At 44.1% G+C, this 20,745-nt stretch overlaps 1 protein-coding gene across 1 annotated transcript in view; it reads right to left on the bottom strand.

Moving 5' to 3' along the window:
- Window positions 1-20,745, bottom strand: part of LOC140913609 (cytosolic phospholipase A2 epsilon-like) — an 88,113-nt gene that overhangs the window by 30,106 nt on the left and 37,262 nt on the right. The window contains exons 6-9 of the mRNA XM_073350336.1: window positions 18,291-18,410; window positions 11,885-12,061; window positions 9,860-9,932; window positions 317-453 (exon numbers count right to left, since the gene is read on the bottom strand). Coding sequence (XP_073206437.1) covers window positions 317-453; window positions 9,860-9,932; window positions 11,885-12,061; window positions 18,291-18,410 — 507 coding nt within the window. The remainder of the gene's footprint in view (window positions 1-316; window positions 454-9,859; window positions 9,933-11,884; window positions 12,062-18,290; window positions 18,411-20,745) is intronic.

Here is a 20,745-nt window from a genome sequence, read left to right as displayed (position 1 = left end):
GATGCAGGTAGTTTTCTGGGGGAAGGAGGAGGAAGCATTTTTCAGATAGGTTGACTGGAAAATAAAATGGCTGCACCTTGAAACTGTCCAGGAGTTGGGAATGTTAGAATATGTCCTTGGGGAGATGAATTAATGGGCACAGGACAGGTGAGATATGCACACATCCCGTTAAGGGTCCTTCAAAGAGTTCTAGTAAATGAGTGGGTATTAATTGTAGGGTGAAGTCTAAAGAAATTCTGGCTCAGTTTAGATCTGCAGGACCTATTTGGAGAGGTTCAGATCCCTGACAGGAATGGGGAACTCTCGTGGATCATACCTTAACACGACTGTCAATCCTGTAGGAGAAGGTTTCATTCCAGATTGGATTTTTACAGTTTTTGATTGTTTTGGTCCGGACCCTTTGAGTTGAGGCAGTCGGCAGCCACAGTTCCACATAGCAATCAGACTGGCTTACTGTATAAAAGGAGGTAAATTATAAGTGAAGAGTCTACCCCATGTGCAGTATCACTGAAGGAATTAGTGCATCAGACTCATTTAAAACTTTGTTGACGTGTAAAGAGAGAGAGTATAGTAGTTGATTTCTTCCCAAGTCTTTCTGAGACATGCAGCCCAGAAAGAGGAACAGATAGCACAATAAAGCAGTATATCCCCAAAAAAGAGAAACATCCTTGTGAAGGCATAAGGGATACCATTCCTCTGGGGTCAGCGGCCTGCAGCTGGCTGGCTGATTAGGCCCACCTACTGCACCTGAAAAAGATCTGGAACTTAATTAGCTGACCCTTATAAAAGAGGACAGCAAGAAATAGAGGGTGGACTGCAACACCTTCCAGAAAGCTGAGAGACCAGGAGCCATCTCCCAATGGACTGCTACTCGAGATATGCACTACAGAGAGGTATTGCTCCAGAAATCAAATGGACAGAAGGGAGTGTGTGGCCTTCATTGCTGAGGCTCTGAGGTAAGAGCCAGGAAATATTGGTTACTGAAGTTGCTGGCATGAGAGGGAGAATTGAGGGAGGGACTACTCGGCCTGCACAGAATTTTGAGGGAAGAGTCTGCAAGGTTTTGATTTCTTTGTTAAGTAGGCTTAAATAAAATAGCTAACCCTGCTGGAAACTGCTTCCCTAGATTCCTTCAGAGAGCTCAGACAGAGTTAACCCAGGGAGTGAGCTGACTCAACAAGAGCAAAGTCTGGTCTGGTAAGAGGCAGGTGCTATAAGATAGGTCCCCCAACCGTTTTACAATCCACTAAACACACCTCTAGGCCCTTTTCCTGCTTCTATATATCTAACTAGCTTTTTTTTTAAAACATTTTTAATCAGAAAAATAATTATGTGCAAACACCTCCACATACACATACATTCATATTTACGCAAACCACTAAACTGTGTGTGTGTTAAAGTTGCTTTGCACATAACATACCTTACACAAAACTATAAAAGCAAGGGAATGAAAAGTGAAGGGATCTAACAGTATATATTTTCTACTCCTCCTCCTCCCAGAGAGAGAGACAGACAGACAGACTCCACCACTGGAACAACCATCATATACCACTGACAACACATATCACATGGCTAACTCTGCACTAGTGGGGATGCGAGCCTTCCCGCACTCCCTTCCCCAAACTCAGCACCAGACCTGACTGAAAATTTTTCACCAAAAATTGTTTTAGATAAAAAATGGAAATTTTCAACAAACTAAAACCAAAAATGCTTGGTTTTCATTTGTTAAAAAACAAGAAAATTGTCAATTTTGCAGCAAAAACAAAATTGAGTGATAAATTTTGACAAAAATGGAACTATTTTTCAAAAAGTTTTGTGGGAAATAAAATGCATTTCCTGACCAGCTGTACTCACCACCAAAACCACTATATGCAAACCACACTTCCCTCCTACCATCACTTCTGCACAGATCTGAACAGAATCACCTGCAATGAAAACTCGTTTAAACTCTAGGAGGGGTGTGGGAGAATCCTGCAAGGTATCTTCAGCGAATAGAAACTAAAGGTCAATAATTAACCAATCTGTAAAGATACCATCACAGTGGTCCCTTTTGGCCTTATAATCTATGAATCCTCTAGAGTAACATATAACGTAATTATCACTCAGGTGTGGGAACTAAGGGTGCAGGGAGTACTGCAGCACCCCCAGATTTTATGCAGGGTCCCCGCTGCCATGTATACACACACACACGGGGTCCCAGCTGCCAGTCCTGCACCTGGAACTCTGCTCTTGGCCCCGCCTCAGCCCCCTTACACCTGTCTGAGTCGCCCCCTCTGGGAGACACGGCCTGCTCCTGGCCCCAGCTCGGGGTCAGGGGGGAGGCAGACAGGGGCAAGGGGGCTCACCCCCCACTATTAAAAGTGTTCCAGCACCACTGTTATCACTCTCTCACCTTAACAACACTTAATAATCACTCATCTTGATCTCCGCACAAGACCACACAAGTCAGAAGAGGCCAAGCTAGTGAACACAGGGTTAACCCCTGCATCATGCTCTCATCTTGTAACACTTTGTTGCTGGTATTACATATAATTCTTTTTGTGCCCAAGCTCAGGGTATTTCCCTTCTTTGTCCTTTACAAGATGCTAAAACTTTAGATTATTCCACCTTTAAAACCTGAGAATAAGACGTGCCTGACAGTGGTTTGACAGTTACATTACCAATGAGGCTAGGGTGACCAGAGGGCAAGTGTGAAAAATCAGGACAGGGGTGGGGGGGTAATAGCTACCTAGAAACAGGGATCCGGCCCCGGCCCCTCAGGGCTTTGGAACTGGCCACAGGATTGCCACCCCCATGGCGCAGTGGGCCCCGCTCCAGGAAGCGGCCAGTACCACGTCCCTGAGGCCCCTGGGAAGGGGGGGCAGAGTGCTCCGCGCTGCTCTTGCCTGTGAGTACCTCCCCCAAAGCTCCCATTCCCCAGGAATGGGGATCCGCGGACAGGGGGAGCTTTGGGGGAGGTACCCACAGGCAAGTGCAGAGCGCGGAGCCCTCTGCCCCCACCCCTAGGGGCTGCAGGGATGTGGTGCCGGCCGCTTCCCAGAGCGGTGCCGGCAGGCAGGGAGCCTGCCCTGACCCTAGCGTGCGCTGCTGCCACCCCAGAGATGCTCCAGGTAAGTGGCGCCGGGCCAGAACCCAAACACCTCCTGCACCCCGCTCCCCAACTCCCTGCCGAGCCCCCTGCCTGCACCCCAACCCCCGCCACACCCCCCACTCGCTCCTGCACCCCAACCCTCTGCCTTGAGTCCTCTGCTGCACCCCAACCCCCTGCCCTGAGCCCCCCCCACACTCTGCACCCCTCCCTGCACCACTGCCCTGAGCCCCCTCCCACACTCTGCACCCCCTCCTGCACCCCAACCCCCTTCCCTGAGCCCCCTTGTACACCCCACATCCCTCCTCTGCCCCAACTCCTTGACCTGAGCCCCTTCCTGCACATCACATGCCGCACTCCCTCCCACACCCCTGCCCCAGCCCTACATTCATGGCCCTGCATACAACTTCCCCACCCAGATATGGCCCTCAGGTCAAAAAGTTTGCCCACCCCTGCTATACAAGAAAAAGCCCCCAAAATTGGGACTGTCCCTATAAAATCGGGACATCTGGTCACCCTAAATGAGGCAAGGTGGATAAGGTGATATCTTTTATTGGACCAACTGTGAGTGAAAGAGACAAGCTTTTGAGATTACACTGAGCTCTTCTTCAGGTCTGAGAAATGTACACAGCTAAATAAAAGATGAAACAGATTGTTTAGCATAAGTAGTTAACACATATTTCAAGGGACCATTCAATGTGAAGTGGCTAATTAACACCTCTGCAGTCATAGTGGTTTTGTAGATCATTACAACAGAGACACTGGATTTATGGCTTAAGTCCATGACTTTTTAGTGTCGAGTGGTTGTTTTAACTACTCTTGCTAAACAATCTGTTCCACCTTGTATTTAGCTGCAACATTCTCAGTATATTTTCCAGACCTGAAAAAGAGCTCTGTGTAATTTTGAAAACTTGTCTTTTACCAACAAAAATTGGTCCAGTGAAACAGTGGTTCTCAACCTGGGGGCCACGAGCAGGTTTCAGGGGGGCTGCCAAATAGGGCCAGCGTTAGACTCGCTGGGGACCAGGGCAGAAATCTGAAGCCTTGCCACATGGGGCTGAAGCCCAGGTCCCTGAGCCCTGCCACTCAGGGATGAATCATAGAATCATAGAATATCAGGGTTGGAAGGGACCCCAGAAGGTCATCTAGTCCAACCCCCTGCTCGAAGCAGGACCAATTCCCAGTTAAATCATCCCAGCCAGGGCTTTGTCAAGCCTGACCTTAAAAACCTCTAAGGAAGGAGATTCTACCACCTCCCTAGGTAACGCATTCCAGTGTTTCACCACCCTCTTAGTGAAAAAGTTTTTCCTAATATCCCATCTAAACCTCCCCCACTGCAACTTGAGACCATTACTCCTCGTTCTGTCATCTGCTACCATTGAGAACAGTCTAGAGCCATCCTCTTTGGAACCCCCTTTCAGGTAGTTGAAAGCAGCTATCAAATCCCCCCTCATTCTTCTCTTCTGCAGGCTAAACAATCCCAGCTCCCTCAGCCTCTCCTCATAACTCATGTGTTCCAGACCCCTAATCATTTTTGTTGCCCTTCGCTGGACTCTCTCCAATTTATCCACATCCTTCTTGAAGTGTGGGGCCCAAAACTGGACACAGTACTCCAGATGAGGCCTCACCAATGTCGAATAGAGGGGAACGATCACGTCCCTCGATCTGCTCGCTATGCCCCTACTTATACATCCCAAAATGCCATTGGCCTTCTTGGCAACAAGGGCACACTGCTGACTCATATCCAGCTTCTCGTCCACTGTCACCCCTAGGTCCTTTTCCGCAGAACTGCTGCCTAGCCATTCAGTCCCTAGTCTGTAGCTGTGCATTGGGTTCTTCCGTCCTAAGTGCAGGACGCTGCACTTATCCTTATTGAACCTCATCAGATTTCTTTTGGCCCAATCCTCCAATTTGTCTAGGTCCTTCTGTATCCTATCCCTCCCCTCCAGCGTATCTACCACTCCTCCCAGTTTAGTATCATCTGCAAATTTGCTGAGAGTGCAATCCACACCATCCTCCAGATCATTTATGAAGATATTGAACAAAACCGGCCCCAGGACCGACCCTTGGGGCACTCCACTTGATACCGGCTGCCAACTAGACATGGAGCCATTGATCACTACCCGTTGAGCCCGACAATCTAGCCAGCTTTCTACCCACCTTATAGTGCATTCATCCAGCCCATACTTCCTTAACTTGCTGACAAGAATACTGTGGGAGACCGTGTCAAAAGCTTTGCTAAAGTCAAGAAACAATACATCCACTGCTTTCCCTTCATCCACAGAACCAGTAATCTCATCATAAAAGGCGATTAGATTAGTCAGGCATGACCTTCCCTTGGTGAATCCATGCTGGCTGTTCCTGATCACTTTCCTCTCATGCAAGTGCTTCAGGATTGATTCTTTGAGGACCTGCTCCATGATTTTTCCAGGGACTGAGGTGAGGCTGACTGGCCTGTAGTTCCCAGGATCCTCCTCCTTCCCTTTTTTAAAGATTGGCACTACATTAGCCTTTTTCCAGTCATCCGGGACTTCCCCGGTTCGCCACGAGTTTTCAAAGATAATGGCCAATGGCTCTGCAATCACAGTCACCAATTCCTTCAGCACTCTCGGATGCAACTCGTCCAGCCCCATGGACTTGTGCACGTCCAGCTTTTCTAAATAGTCCCTAACCACCTCTATCTCCACAGACGGCTGGCCATCTCTTCCCCATTTTGTGATGCCCAGCGCAGCAGTCTGGGAGCTGACCTTGTTAGTGAAAACAGAGGCAAGAAAAGCATTGAGTACATTAGCTTTTTCCACATCCTCTGTCACTAGGTTGCCTCCCTCATTCAGTAAGGGGCCCACACATTCCTTGGCTTTCTTCTTGTTGCCAACATACCTGAAGAAACCCTTCTTGTTACTCTTGACATCTCTGGCTAGCTGCAGCTCCAGGTGCGATTTGGCCCTCCTGATATCATTCCTACATGCCCGAGCAATATTTTTATACTCTTCCCTGGTCATATGTCCAACCTTCCACTTCTTGTAAGCTTCTTTTTTATGTTTAAGATCCGCTAGGATTTCACCATTAAGCCAAGCTGGTCGCCTGCCATATTTACTATTCTTTCGACTCATCGGGATGGTTTGTCCCTGTAACCTCAACAGGGATTCCTTGAAATACAGCCAGCTCTCCTGGACTCCTTTCCCCTTCAAGTAAGTCCCCCAGAGGATCCTGGCCATCCGTTCCCTGAGGGAGTCGAAGTCTGCTTTCCTGAAGTCCAGGGTCCGTATCCTGCTGCTTACCTTTCTTCCCTGCGTCAGGATCCTTTGGATCTTAGCTTCACGGGGGCCCCTGGGCAATTGCCCTGCTTGCTGCCCACTAATGCCAGCCCTGGGTTTTATATGCAGAAAATCAATTGTTGTGGCACAGCTGGGCGGTGGAGTTTTTATAGCATGTTGGGCGGGCCTCAGAAAGAAAAAGGTTCAGAACCCCTGCAATAAAAGATATGACCTCACCAACCTTGTCTCTGTAACATGCTGGGCCCCACACAGCTACAACACCCTGCATACTACTTTACCAGTGTCATACTGTGGGTCAGGTAGGAGCAGAAAGCACAGTCACATGTGATTGCAGCAAAGGTTAGCAATAATCAGGAAGTGACCAAGCTAGTCAGCCCTACTTCTGGGTGTATTAATTACGCTCGAATTAACTGAGTGCCTTCTAGCACATGCCAGATCCAAAAACATTCTTCCCAAACCAGGATTATTTAGACTTGTTTATAATCTTAATTTATAACACATATTAATATCAATAAGGCTGAATATAAATTTTAACAGGAGAACATGGTAAACGACCTGAACCTCCCAGTCTACCAACAAGATTATTCTGAGTCATATTCAGCAGGCTCTCTAACAATGTTTTTTTTTCTCGCTTTCTCTCTCTTTGATTTTGGGCTCTCCCTTTTTCTTCCCTTTGTTTTTATATCTGGCATTTTCCTTTTTCTTCTTTTCTTTATTTTACTTCTTTCTTTCTCTACCTTTCCACATTCTGTAGCTCAGGATTCTCTGAAGAACCTGATGCACTACTCAGAAATTCAGGAACAAAGTGACCACACAGATCATTATCTTTTGCATTGTCACATTTACCAATGGCATTTCAATAGGTTTCATTGCAGCCTGGGACTTGGGCCATACAAAACCTGCTCTGAGGAAAAGCAGCTCACACCTCCTGACTTGAGCATCAGCCATCTGCAAGCTCTCCCATTAGCAGGATATTTTTAAACCCAGAGGGGGACCAAATTCTTTGCTGGGAGAGTCAAATTAGTATCCACACAGTGAGCTAACTTTATTTTCCACTTACTACAAGTTCCCTGCTTTCTAAGGCTATCAGTCTTTAATTTGCATCTAAATCCATCACTGATCTATTATCACAATCTTCAGAAAGCTACTTCTCACTAAGATGTATTAGAGGAGAAGATGGATCTGCATTCCCAATCCCAGGACTGCCATGATCAGACAAAGGTAGAACTCCGTTACCACTTCTATTGTGACAGGTTTCAGAGTAACAGCCATGTTAGTCTGTCTTTGCAAAAAGAAAAGGAGTACTTGTGGCACCTTAGAGACTAACCAATTTATTTGAGCATGAGCTTTCATGAGCTACAGCTCACTTCATTGGATGCATACCATGGAAACTGCAGTAGACATTATATACACACAGAGACCATGAAACAATACCCCCTCCCACCCCACTGTCCTGCTGGTAATAGCTTATCTAAAGTGATCATCAAGTTGGGCCATTTCCAGAGCTTGTGTCGAGCCGTGGATTTTGTCATTCTAACCTCTCTGTTTTAACTAACTTTACACCCAAGGTTTAGAAATAAACAAAACTTGGCTGTAAAATTTTGCTGTGCTGGAATAGAATACCTATTCTCTGATAGTGATTGTCAGCCTACAGAAAAAGACAATTCCCTTGTCTCTGCTCTGGGCCCAAATCAAAGCAAAAAACCTCCAACTACTTGGAAACCTGCTTACCAGCAGCCCAACGGGAAAAAAAAATTCCTTTTCAAACCTGTGCTCCTTGTAAAACAAAAAAATCAAAATCCTAAAAAAAAACCCCCTGCCACTTTTGTCTCGAGGCAAATGGGTAGAACACCCCCTCCCTATTTACTTTTAGGGGAAAAAAAAAAAAACCTCTGGGTTGGAAGACTGTGAATTTCCCTGCAGGAGTTAAGTACCCTGCCTCCAGGCAAAGAAAACCTGCAATTCACAAAGATACTCCCCTTTTGTCTCAGCTCTGGCTCCAAAGCAGAGAGAAAACAAGCTGCTTTTCCAGCAGCTCCAAAGGAAAAAAAATTTCCTTTTTAAAATCTGTATTTCTAGTTCAAAAAATCTCAACTCGATCTCAAATTGATTTCAGGTTAATCCCACCACTTTGCGTGCTGGAAATGGCCCAACTTGATGATCACTTTAGATAAGCTATTACCAGCAGGACAGTGGGGTGGGAGGAGGTATTGTTTCATGGTCTCTGTGTGTATATAATGTCTACTGCAGTTTCCACGGTATGCATCCGATGAAGTGAGCTGTAGCTCACGAAAGCTCATGCTCAAATAAATTGGTTAGTCTTTAAGGTGCCACAAGTACTCCTTTTCTTTTCACTTCTATTGTGAAGGTTTCCTCTATGCTATTATCTCTAGTGCTGTGATCAAATAGTCACTGTTCTTTAATTACCTCTGCTGTGGACATCTTCCTTTCTCTGATTCTTCTTCACTGTGCATCACTTCCACCTATTTTTAAGGTCCACACAGTGGCATATAGTGTTCTTTTTCCTGACTCTTATATTATTCAGCTTTGTGGGTGGTGAACCTTTTCCATGCATGTTGCATTTTACCACATCTTCTGCACGTAGCTTTCTCTTTTTTGTTACTGGTCTCGAAAATGTTCTATATGAAGAACTCGGGTGTGTTTTTCTTTGCGTTTATTTTTGAGCTTTGATGTTAAAGGAAATTGCATTAAAATTTGTATTATCTGGTTCCCCCCTTTGAGATTGTTTAGAGTTTACTCAGGTTTCTAAATGAAAAGTATGTCAATCAGTTCTTTACTCTTTCATACACATCTTTCTGATTGGGATTGAGGCCTGATATTTTTTGAAAGAAAATCTGGCATAGTGAGATTTTTTTAATCCTAAAAACCACTGAATCATTTCACCCTTTTAACCCGTTTTGGGTAATCTATTGTCCTCCTTGTTGCAAATATAAATCCATAAGACTAACAAGAATAAAATATATTTTAACATCACAAAAAAATAATTCTTGCAAGTTTGCAGCAACAAAATACGCTAGCACAGACATAAAATAAACATTATTCCTTTTCCTTTCACCCTAGAAAAATTATTGTATGTTAGAATTATTTACCCTAAGATTGTCTCTTTTTGACTCCAGTTAGCTCTCAGATGCTGGAGTCTGATGTTTCTGTGGGTATCCTGTAGCACAAGGTACTGTTTTCTAGCACATAAAATAAATACGGACGATGGTAACTGGATCTAGGATTGAAATCTGACATTACAGTTTATAAGTATGGTAGTCCATGTAGACTGTAGTGTGTCAGGTACCTTATGCTTTTTAAAATCCTAGTTATACTTGGACACCCTTATGGGTACTTGTACTCTGACAGTAAACAGTGTGCTATGGGAGCTCTTGTTGCCTGAGTACATCCCAATGACAATTATACTTTTATTATATACTCTCGTTGCTTTCAAGAGCTATGAAAAACAGCTAGGAACAGTAGAAATACTCACACAAGTCAGCCTTCCGGAGATTTCTCATTCTTATTATTTTTACATGGAGAAAGTTGATAGAAGTTACTTCTCTCTGCACAAGAATGATTAACAAGACAAACATATATTAAGATGTGTATTCATCAATAGACACGCATCTAATATAGAGAAATGAGACACATGATGGTATGGCATGGTACAAAGGCTTTATTGGCCTAAGTTTTCAATAACCACATTACTCAGGAGCAGAAAAGGCATAAGTGAGTTATTGATACTTAGGTCATCCAAAATAAGTGCTAATAAAACCTGTGTATTTTACCATCATTTTCTCAGTATATTTAACAGATTTTTTTTTTAAATCTACTCGAGCTAAAAATGTTAAATTGTATACCCTCTCTACATCTGTGAAACAAATCTTACCTGTTTGTACAGGGCCTAGCACAATGGGGATCCAACCTCATAAGCTTTGGACATCAACACAATATAAGTAATGAAACAGACCCTAGCCTCAGTTTCTCCTCTTTGAGCCGCTCTGACGTTTCAAAGAAGGACAGTTGTCATATGAACACAGCTTGGACTACCCATAGCATAGGTATGTAAAGGCAGCATAGTCCACCCACCCCTCTCCTGCGCACAGAATGTGGAAGAAGGCATGAAGAGGCGGAGTTGAAGCACAATGCACCCTAGCAATTCTCTGGCAGCAGAGCAGTTGCTAGGAAACATGCATAATTTAGAGCAATCCCTTTGCCCCAGCAGGTGAATCAGCTCTACATTTCCTCAGCGTGCCCAAACTCCACTCCACTGCACATTTATCCATAGAGAGCAAGATTCTGTGGCAGCCTGGAGACAGACACCCTTCATGGGGTCCAGAAACCCTACCATCCATACTCCAGTGCAGCAAAATTGAACTGAAAAAATATATATATATCCAAGGTCCTTCATGGCCACAGAAAGAACACTTTCAGTCTTTTTGTAGCAAAATTACAAACTCAAATTAAAATTATTCAAATGACATAGTGGTCTATGCAATGCAGGGTTCAAACTGCCAAATTTAAAAGTACACCATATAGCTTATCGTATATCCCAAAAATTAAAGTATTTAGTGCATCAACAAACATGAATGCCTTAGGGAAACACTGAACAATGTATTACTAATACCAAACATTCAGGACACTATTTATTTACTCATGTTATGATTTACATGATACTTATTCTAATGCATACGTGGAAAACATGGAGGAAAATACTCTGAAAAAAAGGCATACAAGGAAATACTCACATAAGCATATACATCTGTGAGATAGTAAAGGGAAACGAGCTACTCATAGTTAGGGATAACTGGAGCCAGAAAACAATTTAAAAAGTCAGACTTGTTTGACAAAACACCACCTTTTTCACAACTGCAAATGAAAAGGGGTAAGGCAAGATCACTTTCTGCTTGCAGAGCTCAACAAAGATCAAATGGCCTCTGTGCAAACTGAGCACCTCCCAGATCCATCTCTGGCAAAGTGCTGTAGGTGGTGTCTGGCTGTATATTCTATTTATGTCCTTCACTGGCGATCTTGTGGTGCCATGGAAGTTTTGACATCTATGTGATCATTTGCCATGTAGCAGCATTCCTTGGTACATATGCTTCTGTATTTTTTGGTCTTCCATTCAAATAATATTTCTATACCAAGAAAGCCAACAAAACTGATTCATTGCTGTTGGAGGCAATTGCTGGGTTAGGCTTCAAATATCCTCATTTCCAGTCTTGTCCTTCCACTTGATATGGAGCAGTTGATGAAGATAACAAGAATCAAAAACATGAATCCATTGTTCTCCAGCCTTCTTCAGTGCCCATGTTTCACTGCCATACACTGCAGTTAGTATAACTGTGGTTCTATAAATCCACAGCTCGCTGGCAAGTTTAATGACATGGCATCCCCACAGAGACCTCTAAAGGGGCTGAAAGATGGCAGCAGCTTCTGCTATTCAAGTAGCCACATTTTCGAGCATCCTCCAAGCACTGATTGTGACATTGCTTAAATATTTGACAATTGCCACCTGTGCAGTGTCATGCCTGGACAAGTTAATACTGAACTGGTTGTAATCTAGAACTGGAGGCTGCTTGATGGTAATGACCAGTGACTTCTTTTTATCCAGCTTATTAACCAGACCAATGCGCGCTGCTCTTTGCCTAACTAATTCAGCCATCATCTGCAGCGATTCACCAAACTGAGCCTACAAGACAACATCATTGGCATATTTGAGATCTCAAAGCAGAACAACATTCAGCCCATGATGCCACTGTTAGCTCCTTCCTCAAGCTTATCCATCAGCCATTCAATGCCAATATTGCACATGGTAGCAAAGGCTGGGATACTCAGGGCGGCTTTAGACCAGGTTGTTCCACTGTTAACCAGATCTGTACCTTGAGACAGCTTCTGAGAAGATGGATGAGTTTAATAAACCCCATGCAGCACTTTTCAGATTTCCATCAGGCCTTTGATTCAGAGCATCATGCAAGTTCATGGGATCTGATGAGGTGACTCAGCATCCCTGGAAGGTAGATAGAATGGAAAGCTGCGTTCGAGTCAATGGTAGACACACGACATGGTTTTCTATCGCCACAGGAGTTTGGCACGGCTGTGTTCTGTCATCATCATTGTTCAATATTGGCACTGATTTGTTGATGGATAAGAAAGTTGAGGTGAGCTGGTCAAATAATATTGGGCAAAAAATGTACAGGGTTAATAATTTTGCCACATTTTTCAACTAAATTACTTGAGGTAAGGAAGTACTAGTTACTCAGGAAGTATTTACTGACTAGTACTTTTTACAGATAGGGAACTGAGGCATAGAGTTGCTAAGTGACTTGCCCGTGGACACATAGGAAGTCTATGGTGGAGCAGTTTATTGAATGCAGGTCTCTAAAGTCCAAGACTAATGCTCTAACCACAAACAATCGTTCTTCTCTTTATCAATAACCAACAACTTTTCAGTCTTCCGTTAACTCAACAATAACCCTATCATAGGCTAATAAATTTGGACTCCAAAAGCCTCTGAGTTCATTGGTTACAAACACCTCAGCTTTCAGTCTCTGTATTTATTTTGGACATGGCTTACTATCTCATAAACAGGAAGCATGGAGTAATCACGATAATTACTACTGCCAGAATTGCGAAAAAATGAGGTTACAAACGCAGGGCCTGATCATACAGTCATACTTCATGCAGTTGTACCTCACGCAAAAGTCCCATTAATGTCTATGAACCTAATTGTGCAATGCTTACTTACACATTTATTTTCACCAAAGTCAATGGGACTACTCACATGCATAAGTGCTCATGTAAGAGTTGCACAAGTAGGTCCTAGGAGTGTTTTGTTAACTGATGACTCCAGGCTCAGGCCCATGTATTTTGGAGTCCCTCATGAACCCAGAAATTCTGGGATATTATCCTACACTGACAACTACCATTATGATTGTCCTTATCCTAATGACATTTAGTCAACATACCCTGACTGCTTGGTACTGTCAGATATTCCATACACAGATCCCAATAAGTCACCACTTATGAAAATATGGAGAGTGTCTTATGTGAAAAATAAAATGAAACGTGGGAAACATTTCTGCTATATCAAGAGAAAAGGGTAAATACCAAAGTAAAATAGCCTGCCAAACACAATACTTATGACAGAAAAGTATTATTCTTCTCTTCTATATTTCAAGATCTTTTAAAAACAAGAGAGAGAGAGAGAGAGAGAGAGAGAGAGAGAGCGTGCTAGGATGTGTGCTTCTTATTTAAAATATGATTAAAATAGAAGAGTAAAATACATAAAATGTTGATTCTGTGAAATCTGGAGCCCTTCAAGTGCAGACCGCAGGCTCAGCTGTCTGTCTGTCAGGTAAGTTCAACTGCACTTAAAGCACACACCCCGCCCCCCCATTTGCTGCTGTAACATACTTATTTCTCTCCCCTCGGAGCGTCCCCTAATGGGGTTTGATTCGCTACTGCATTAAACAGAAATTCAATTGAGTTACACCAGTATGAAATTGGAGTAACACAGTGATGTATCAGGACCTGTCTTTTGTAAGGCTATGCAGACTACACTGGTTTCAGATTGCAAGAGTTCTTGTGAAACTTTTCTTCACCTCTGATCTGCATAGGCCCATGCTCCAAGTTTCTCACTCTGATGGGTTCAAAATGCAAAGAGAAACTGACCTAGTCATTGCCATGATTCAGATGACTATGTGACAATACAGTGCTAATCTGCATGCTTCACATTCTTTTGACAGGGTGCAGTGCCTTAAGTAGCTGGATAATTATTAATTATTTTGCCTTTCAGCATGAGTGCCATGTTATTTTGGGTCACAACCAACAACTTTCCATCAAATAAATATGTTTTATGTCAGCCACCTGATCTGATTTAAGTATCATCTGTACTAAGCAAAACTGCAGGTTGCCCTCACAATCAAGTTTTAAAGCATGGCACTTCTCTGAAAAGGTAACTGTGTAAAAATGGCACCTTCTTATGTAACAGATCTATTTTGTGTATCCACAGTCACATCTGCCAACTTCAGTGACGAAAATAAGATTTGAACTGCTTTTTATTCCTGAACAGCCAGCACACCGGAGAGAAAAGGAGCTGGATCCTAGTCCATCTTGTGCATCATCAACAGAAACGTTAATACTAAGTTCAAATCAGTTATACCTGTGCAAGTCCCTAGAAGACAGAAGTCATAATTTAAAGACAATGGGATTGTAGGGGTGTCATGAGAGGAAATATTTGGACTACAGATCCATTAATAAGGTGATGAAGTGCATGGAACCCAGCTTGACACTGAGAGCCCAGGCTGGTAGTTAAAATAAATATGTTTTTTTACTTGTACACTGAGCACTCCTGGTTGGGATCACTTGATAGATAATAAACAAGGAACCCCACTGTACCATTTTTAAAGACAGGTTTCAGAGTAGCAGCCGTGTTAGTCTGTATTCGCAAAAAGAAAAGGAGTACTTGTGGCACCTTAGAGACTAACCAATTTATTTGAGTCACTTTTGAGAGAACTCTGCAGTTTAAATCCTCACTGCACTCTTGTATATATACTTCAAACCCAAGAAGTAAAGCACAAAATGATTCCAGATTGCAGATGTTGCCACTAGCAACGGGAGTCACTTCTCCATGAGACAAGGACCAAATCTCCACTTACTCAGGTGAGCTATAAATAGTCTCCAGGGACTCTCACACTGCAACCCCACAGAAACAGGCTCTAGAAGACCAGACTGAGTCTGCCATCACCGATGACCGGAGTGACCACTCCATGCAGTAAGGAACAAAACTCTTCTTCTAAAGACATCTAACACGTAGTCCCCACAGAGTTATCACAGCTGCCAGAAGCAGTGCATCCAGAAGGAATGCACTCACATATTCCCTCAACAATATCACTGCCATCATATCCTCAGTTCCTTGTAACTTGTGCCACAACTTTACTCATCTGCATAGTTTCCAGTACACCAATCTCTCACTGAAACTACTTGGAAGCCTTTTTGTCTGTTCATTTCTTTAATTGTCTTCTCATTGTTAATAGATATGTTGCCTGCCCACTCTTTTGGATCATTTACCATCCTCAGTAATTGGCTAACCTCTTTCTGATCCCATTCTCATTTCTTTTCATTACCATGCTTCTCTCACTCATCTCCTGACTTCTGACCCCAGATCTCCTCCCTTGTCTTGCCTTTTGCTTCTCCCATTCAGTTTTCAAATTTCACCATCCCACCCTATTTGGCAACCGTATTCTTTACTGTAAACTTTCCCCCTTGCTGCCACACATGCTTCTCTCCCAGCTGCCCAGCATCCTCCTCACACTTCCTCCCTTTCTCATCATCACTGATCACGTCTGCCCAAAAGCTGGCCCTTCTGTCATCTCCTCTACTTCTCCATCCTCCTCACCCCATTGACTCCAGTCCTCCAGCCTCTTTCCAAGAAGACCAGTGAAACATTTATTTGTGAGACTTTTCTTCCACATATATGCTGTTAGCCAAAAAACTTCCTCCTTTCTCTATTACCAAATGAATGGATGTGCAGAGTTAAACACTTATGGCAGACACCAATTCCAAATTCCCACCCCAATTTCATGGTAAACTGTCAGGTCAAACTGAGCCCCAAGTTTAGATTTTGTGAAAAATAACTTTTGCTAAAGTTTAAACCAATAGAAATTCTTCTAGGATTCTTTTAAAACCACCAATGGTAATTAATTTAAATTTTTTTTTAAATAAAAATATTTTCTGTAGTGTTTGTAACCCAATTGTTATAGCATGTGGCTAATGCATCAGAGGGAAACTGACTAGAAGCTAAAGAGTAACTGACTGATCTATTTTTGTTATTCACAATGAGGAAAAAACATCAAAAGTACAGACATCAAATATAAACAACAAACAGTAAACCTGTTTCCATTCTTTCCATTTTAAAAAACTGAGGTGCTATTTGGAACACAGGAAAGAAAATGTGGGTTCTAAAAGGGCTTCTAAATTTAACAACCAGCCAAAAGTGGCATGGGTGCTCTGGGGCTGGAGCACCCACAGGGAAAATTTGGTGGGTGCAGAGCACCCACCGGCAGCTCCCCTCCCTGCTCCCAGCCCCAGCTCACCTCCACTCCGCCTCCACCCGTGTGTTACACTCCGTCCTGCTCTGCTTCTCCTCCCCCCCCCCCGGCTTCCCGGGAATCAGCTGTTTGCTGGGGGTGGGGCGCGCAAGGAGGGCCACCCGCGCTGCAGCGGGTAACCCAGGGGCGCAGGGAAACCACTCCCCACCCCAGCTCAACTCCACCTCCCTGTGCATGAGCATGAAGCCGCCGTTTGCTTTTCTGCCCTCCCAGGCTTCCCGCACAAACAGCTGATTCGCAGGAAACTGGGGGGGCGGAGAAGCAGAGCGGGGCGGCGTGTTCAGGGGCGGAGGCAGAGCTGAGGTGAACTGAGGCAGGGCATGGAGCTACTTTTTTTTTTTTTTTTTTAAATTTTCCCCGTGGGTGCTCCAGCCCCGGAGCACCCATGGGGTCGGCACCTAAGGCCCCACTTTTGATGTGATCAGTGAGGGGGAGCAGTTGCTCCCCCTGCCCCCCCAGCTATGCTACCCCGCCCATAGGAGCCAGAGGGACCTGCCAGATGCTTCCCAGGAGCCACCCTAGGTAAGCACCGCCGGGACTCCCCACCTCACCCCCCGGCAGGTCCCTCTGGCTCTTAGGGGTGGGCCAGGGCGGGCACCCACAACAGTGGCCCATGAGACCCTCCTGCCCGGTTCCAGGGGCAGTCAGGAGACAGGAGAGGGGGGTGGATGGGGCAGGGGTCCCGGGGGGCAGGCCATGACCTCCTCATGGGATGGTGAGGGAACCGGTTGTTAAGATTGTGGCAGCTCGTCACTGCCCCCATCCCTCTGTGAGCCTTCTTTCATTTTAAGCATTTTTTTCTCTCAGCGTTCCCTGTCCTATCATTAGCCTCTAAATTCTCCAAGGGGGGGAACAAAGGTTAGGTACACCTAACACCAATAAACACATTTCTGACATGTTCCTTGTAGGGTATGCTTTAAAAAGTTGTATTGTGTAGTGCACTTAAAGTGCTATGCCATAGCACTGCAACTCCAAAAAGCAAGTCAAATAAATTGAAATTAATAAATGAGAGGCTCCCCTTAAACAAATCCTGTCTCTGAAGTGTTGGAGACACAAAGCATGCATGTTCCTGCACCAAAATCAAAACACAGAGAGAGCAAGACATTTTAAAATGAACACAGAATAGATGAACTCGTGCCTAGATGCAATATGACAATGATAGGCACACATTAGAAATATCATAGACAGATAGATTAGACTGGTTAGATCCAACTGTTATACATACAGATATTTCACCCCTAAAGTTAAATTGAATGGTGCTTAGCAAATATGTCACTACTCTTCCCGCCCCAAACCGGATCTCAAACAGATTTTGTTCCTAACATTTTCTTATAATCAGCACTGGACAGCATTTAGTGACATTCCACCTGTTTAGTACCCACCTCTTTCATTTTTTGTCCTGGGATGCTGCTTAGGCCCTGAAAAATCGAGAGCAGAAATGGTTACATTTTAAAAAAATCTTCCATTTCTGCTTTTATTATAATTTCATATTTACAATCCCACGTTAAAACCAAATTTAAAGATACTCAATAAGCCCTCCGAGACCATGATAGTTCCCCACTGCACTGAACAGCAGGTTATTCTGCATAAACTTGTTTTAGTAATGTTGTTAGGCATACAGTTTAGTTACTACAACAACATGCAGTAGGAGGACAACCCTTGCAACTGAGGATACCTGAGGAACAGCAGACTTGCTCTTCCCAGATCCTCCCCACAGTTCAAGCAGAACTCTCGCCACTTCTTCTCATGTGAAACATCTGATTTGGAACCTCAAACAATTTTGTTGAGCTTTGGTGGGGTTTTCCTTACCTGATTGGAACTTGAATTTGATCCCATCACGGTCCCTGTTGCATACAAGTCAGCTGATAACGAGGGCACTTGAGTACTATGTCCCGCACAGCCAGCAGTGATTCCTGTACAGTCTTTACACTGGCAGAAGTGAACAAGCAGGTGTTTTATTAACTGACTCAGAGCCCCACCCCTCTATCATTTCCAAAAATTAAGCAATCTCTTCATCTTTTCCTCAGCCTATTAAGGCAAGTCTACTGAGTTAATGGAAGATGGGAATATTGATTTTGCAGCTGCCTTGATTTACCTTACTGAGGACACTGAGATCAGTGGGGCCTCATCCTCTCAAGTACAGCTTTCTAGCAAATAATAACGAACAATGCAGTACAGTTATACAGAACCTGTAATCCCCAAAGGATATCAGCACACACGGCCAATTAATTTTACAGCACTGAAAAGCATACTGGACACTTTACAGTACAACTATAAAGTCCCTGCCCTGAAACTTACAATCTATGTTAAGATATGACCAGTGGAGATGATAAACAGTAGGGAGGGGACAGGGTGAGGAAGGAAAAGGGTTACAGCAATAAGAACCTACAGCTTCACAGTAGGAATTTGCTGATCTTGTTGGTTCCGTTCAAAGGAATTAATATATTTAAATATAATCCAGCCCAGGAATAGTCCCTGCCAGCACTACACCTGAGAGACACCCTCTGAGGGACGATGGCTTCCCTACGTCCTCCATGCATCAAAGTGTAATAACTAAAGCTACTCAGGAATTTTTCAACAAAATGGTTTTTCAGTCGGAAAATGCCAATTTGTCTAAACCTAAACTTTCCATGGTAATGTGCCAGTTTCAACAGAGCTTTTGTCAGGGAAGGTTTCTCAGATCCAGGATGAAATTGCTGGTCAAAACCAAAGACAAATGGAGCACCCACTCCCCATCCGCAACAGCCTAGTCATTAGGATGCTTGCCTACAACATAGGAGATGCAGGTTCATGTCCCTACTCTGCCTAGTTCACCCTTCCCTCCCCACCTGCTCCAGGATTTTGGAAGCCCATACAAGTAAGTTATAGTTCCCTGCAGGGGCATATAGTTAGTCCAAGTCACAATCTAGCTCAAGCTGACTGTTATTGTTCACTCACTTCTTGAGGGCATCAGAGAAAATCACTTCATAAACTATATACACCACCACTAAAATGCAGTCATCTGTAGGCTGGAGGCTAGCAACCAACAGCACAGCACTTGGGAAGGGATTAGGAGTGGCAATTTTGTCCAAGGACCACCCCTACTCTTACCAAAGTCGTTGGTGTATTTTTAGCATCTATGTAGTGCACACATGATCCCAGTTCATAAATAAGGCTACGTTTATGTCATGGAGGTCATGGAAGTCACAGAATCCGTGACTTCCAGAGACCTCTGTGACATTCTCTGCTTCTCCTCCAGCGGCTGCGGGACTCCAGAACTGGCAGCCAGCGGGGCCCTGGCAGGGTTCTGGTGACAGCAGCAACAGGGGGCCCCCGTGAGGTTCCAGAAATAGGTGACAGACTCCTGAGGGGGCCTTCCTCAGGGTTCCAGTGACGGTGACAGCCTAACGCGGGGGGAGGGGGACACCTCGGGCAAGCAGCTGGGGCTCTCCTATTTTCCTCTTTGGGCAATATCGTCACCCTGCAGTTTCCAGCTGCCGCAGGCAGAGGGGAAATCCCATAGCTCCCAGCCACCAAGGTGGCAGGGGAAACAATGGAGCTTCCATGAATTTTTGTTTATTGCCTGTGACCTGTCAGTGACTTTTACTAACAATAACTATCACAAAATCTTAGCCTTATTCATAAGACCTCATCCCAAACATACACACACAGAGTACTTACTAATAGAGTAATGTCCCTGACTCCACAGTCATACACTACACAGACAGCTACAATCTGGTGCAGACCCAATTTGAAGTATAAAAGCTCTGGATGAAAATCTGAATGTTCAGCCTCTGAAGGACTCCTTAGAAATGTATTTTAAAAGGACACTGAGCATCTGCATCCCAAAGAGAACCAAAACCTCCCCTTATCCCTGTTTCACAACACCTCCCTTAAACAAATCTATGTTAAATGATTATGAATAAATTTGGGTGGAGTACCCGCAATTGAGGTGCATTTTCCTTGTGCATCTTGTAAAACTGGTTTTTCTAGCCTTTGGATGAGGAATATTTCTCTAAAGGAAATTCAAGTCACCATCAGATCTTTCACTGGTAGTCTGTTGGTAGTAAAAATGCCAACAGACTCATTGGACAAACCATTTATCCTGGACCAAAGGGGATATGAGCCTTCTGCCCATGGCACAGACAGAACATATTTATTCCATTCTGACACTCAGAACAGAGATGGTACAGAACAGAGGGAGGGATAGCTCAGTGGTTTGAGCATTGGCCTGCTAAACCCGGGGTTGTGAGTTCAATCCTTGAGGGGATAATTTAGGGATCTG

The sequence above is a fragment of the Lepidochelys kempii genome, chromosome 6 (genome assembly GCF_965140265.1).
Source record: "Lepidochelys kempii isolate rLepKem1 chromosome 6, rLepKem1.hap2, whole genome shotgun sequence".
Taxonomy (NCBI): Eukaryota; Metazoa; Chordata; order Testudines; family Cheloniidae; genus Lepidochelys; species Lepidochelys kempii.
Note: the sequence above shows the minus strand (reverse complement) of the source record. Positions and strands in the feature narration are given on the sequence as shown.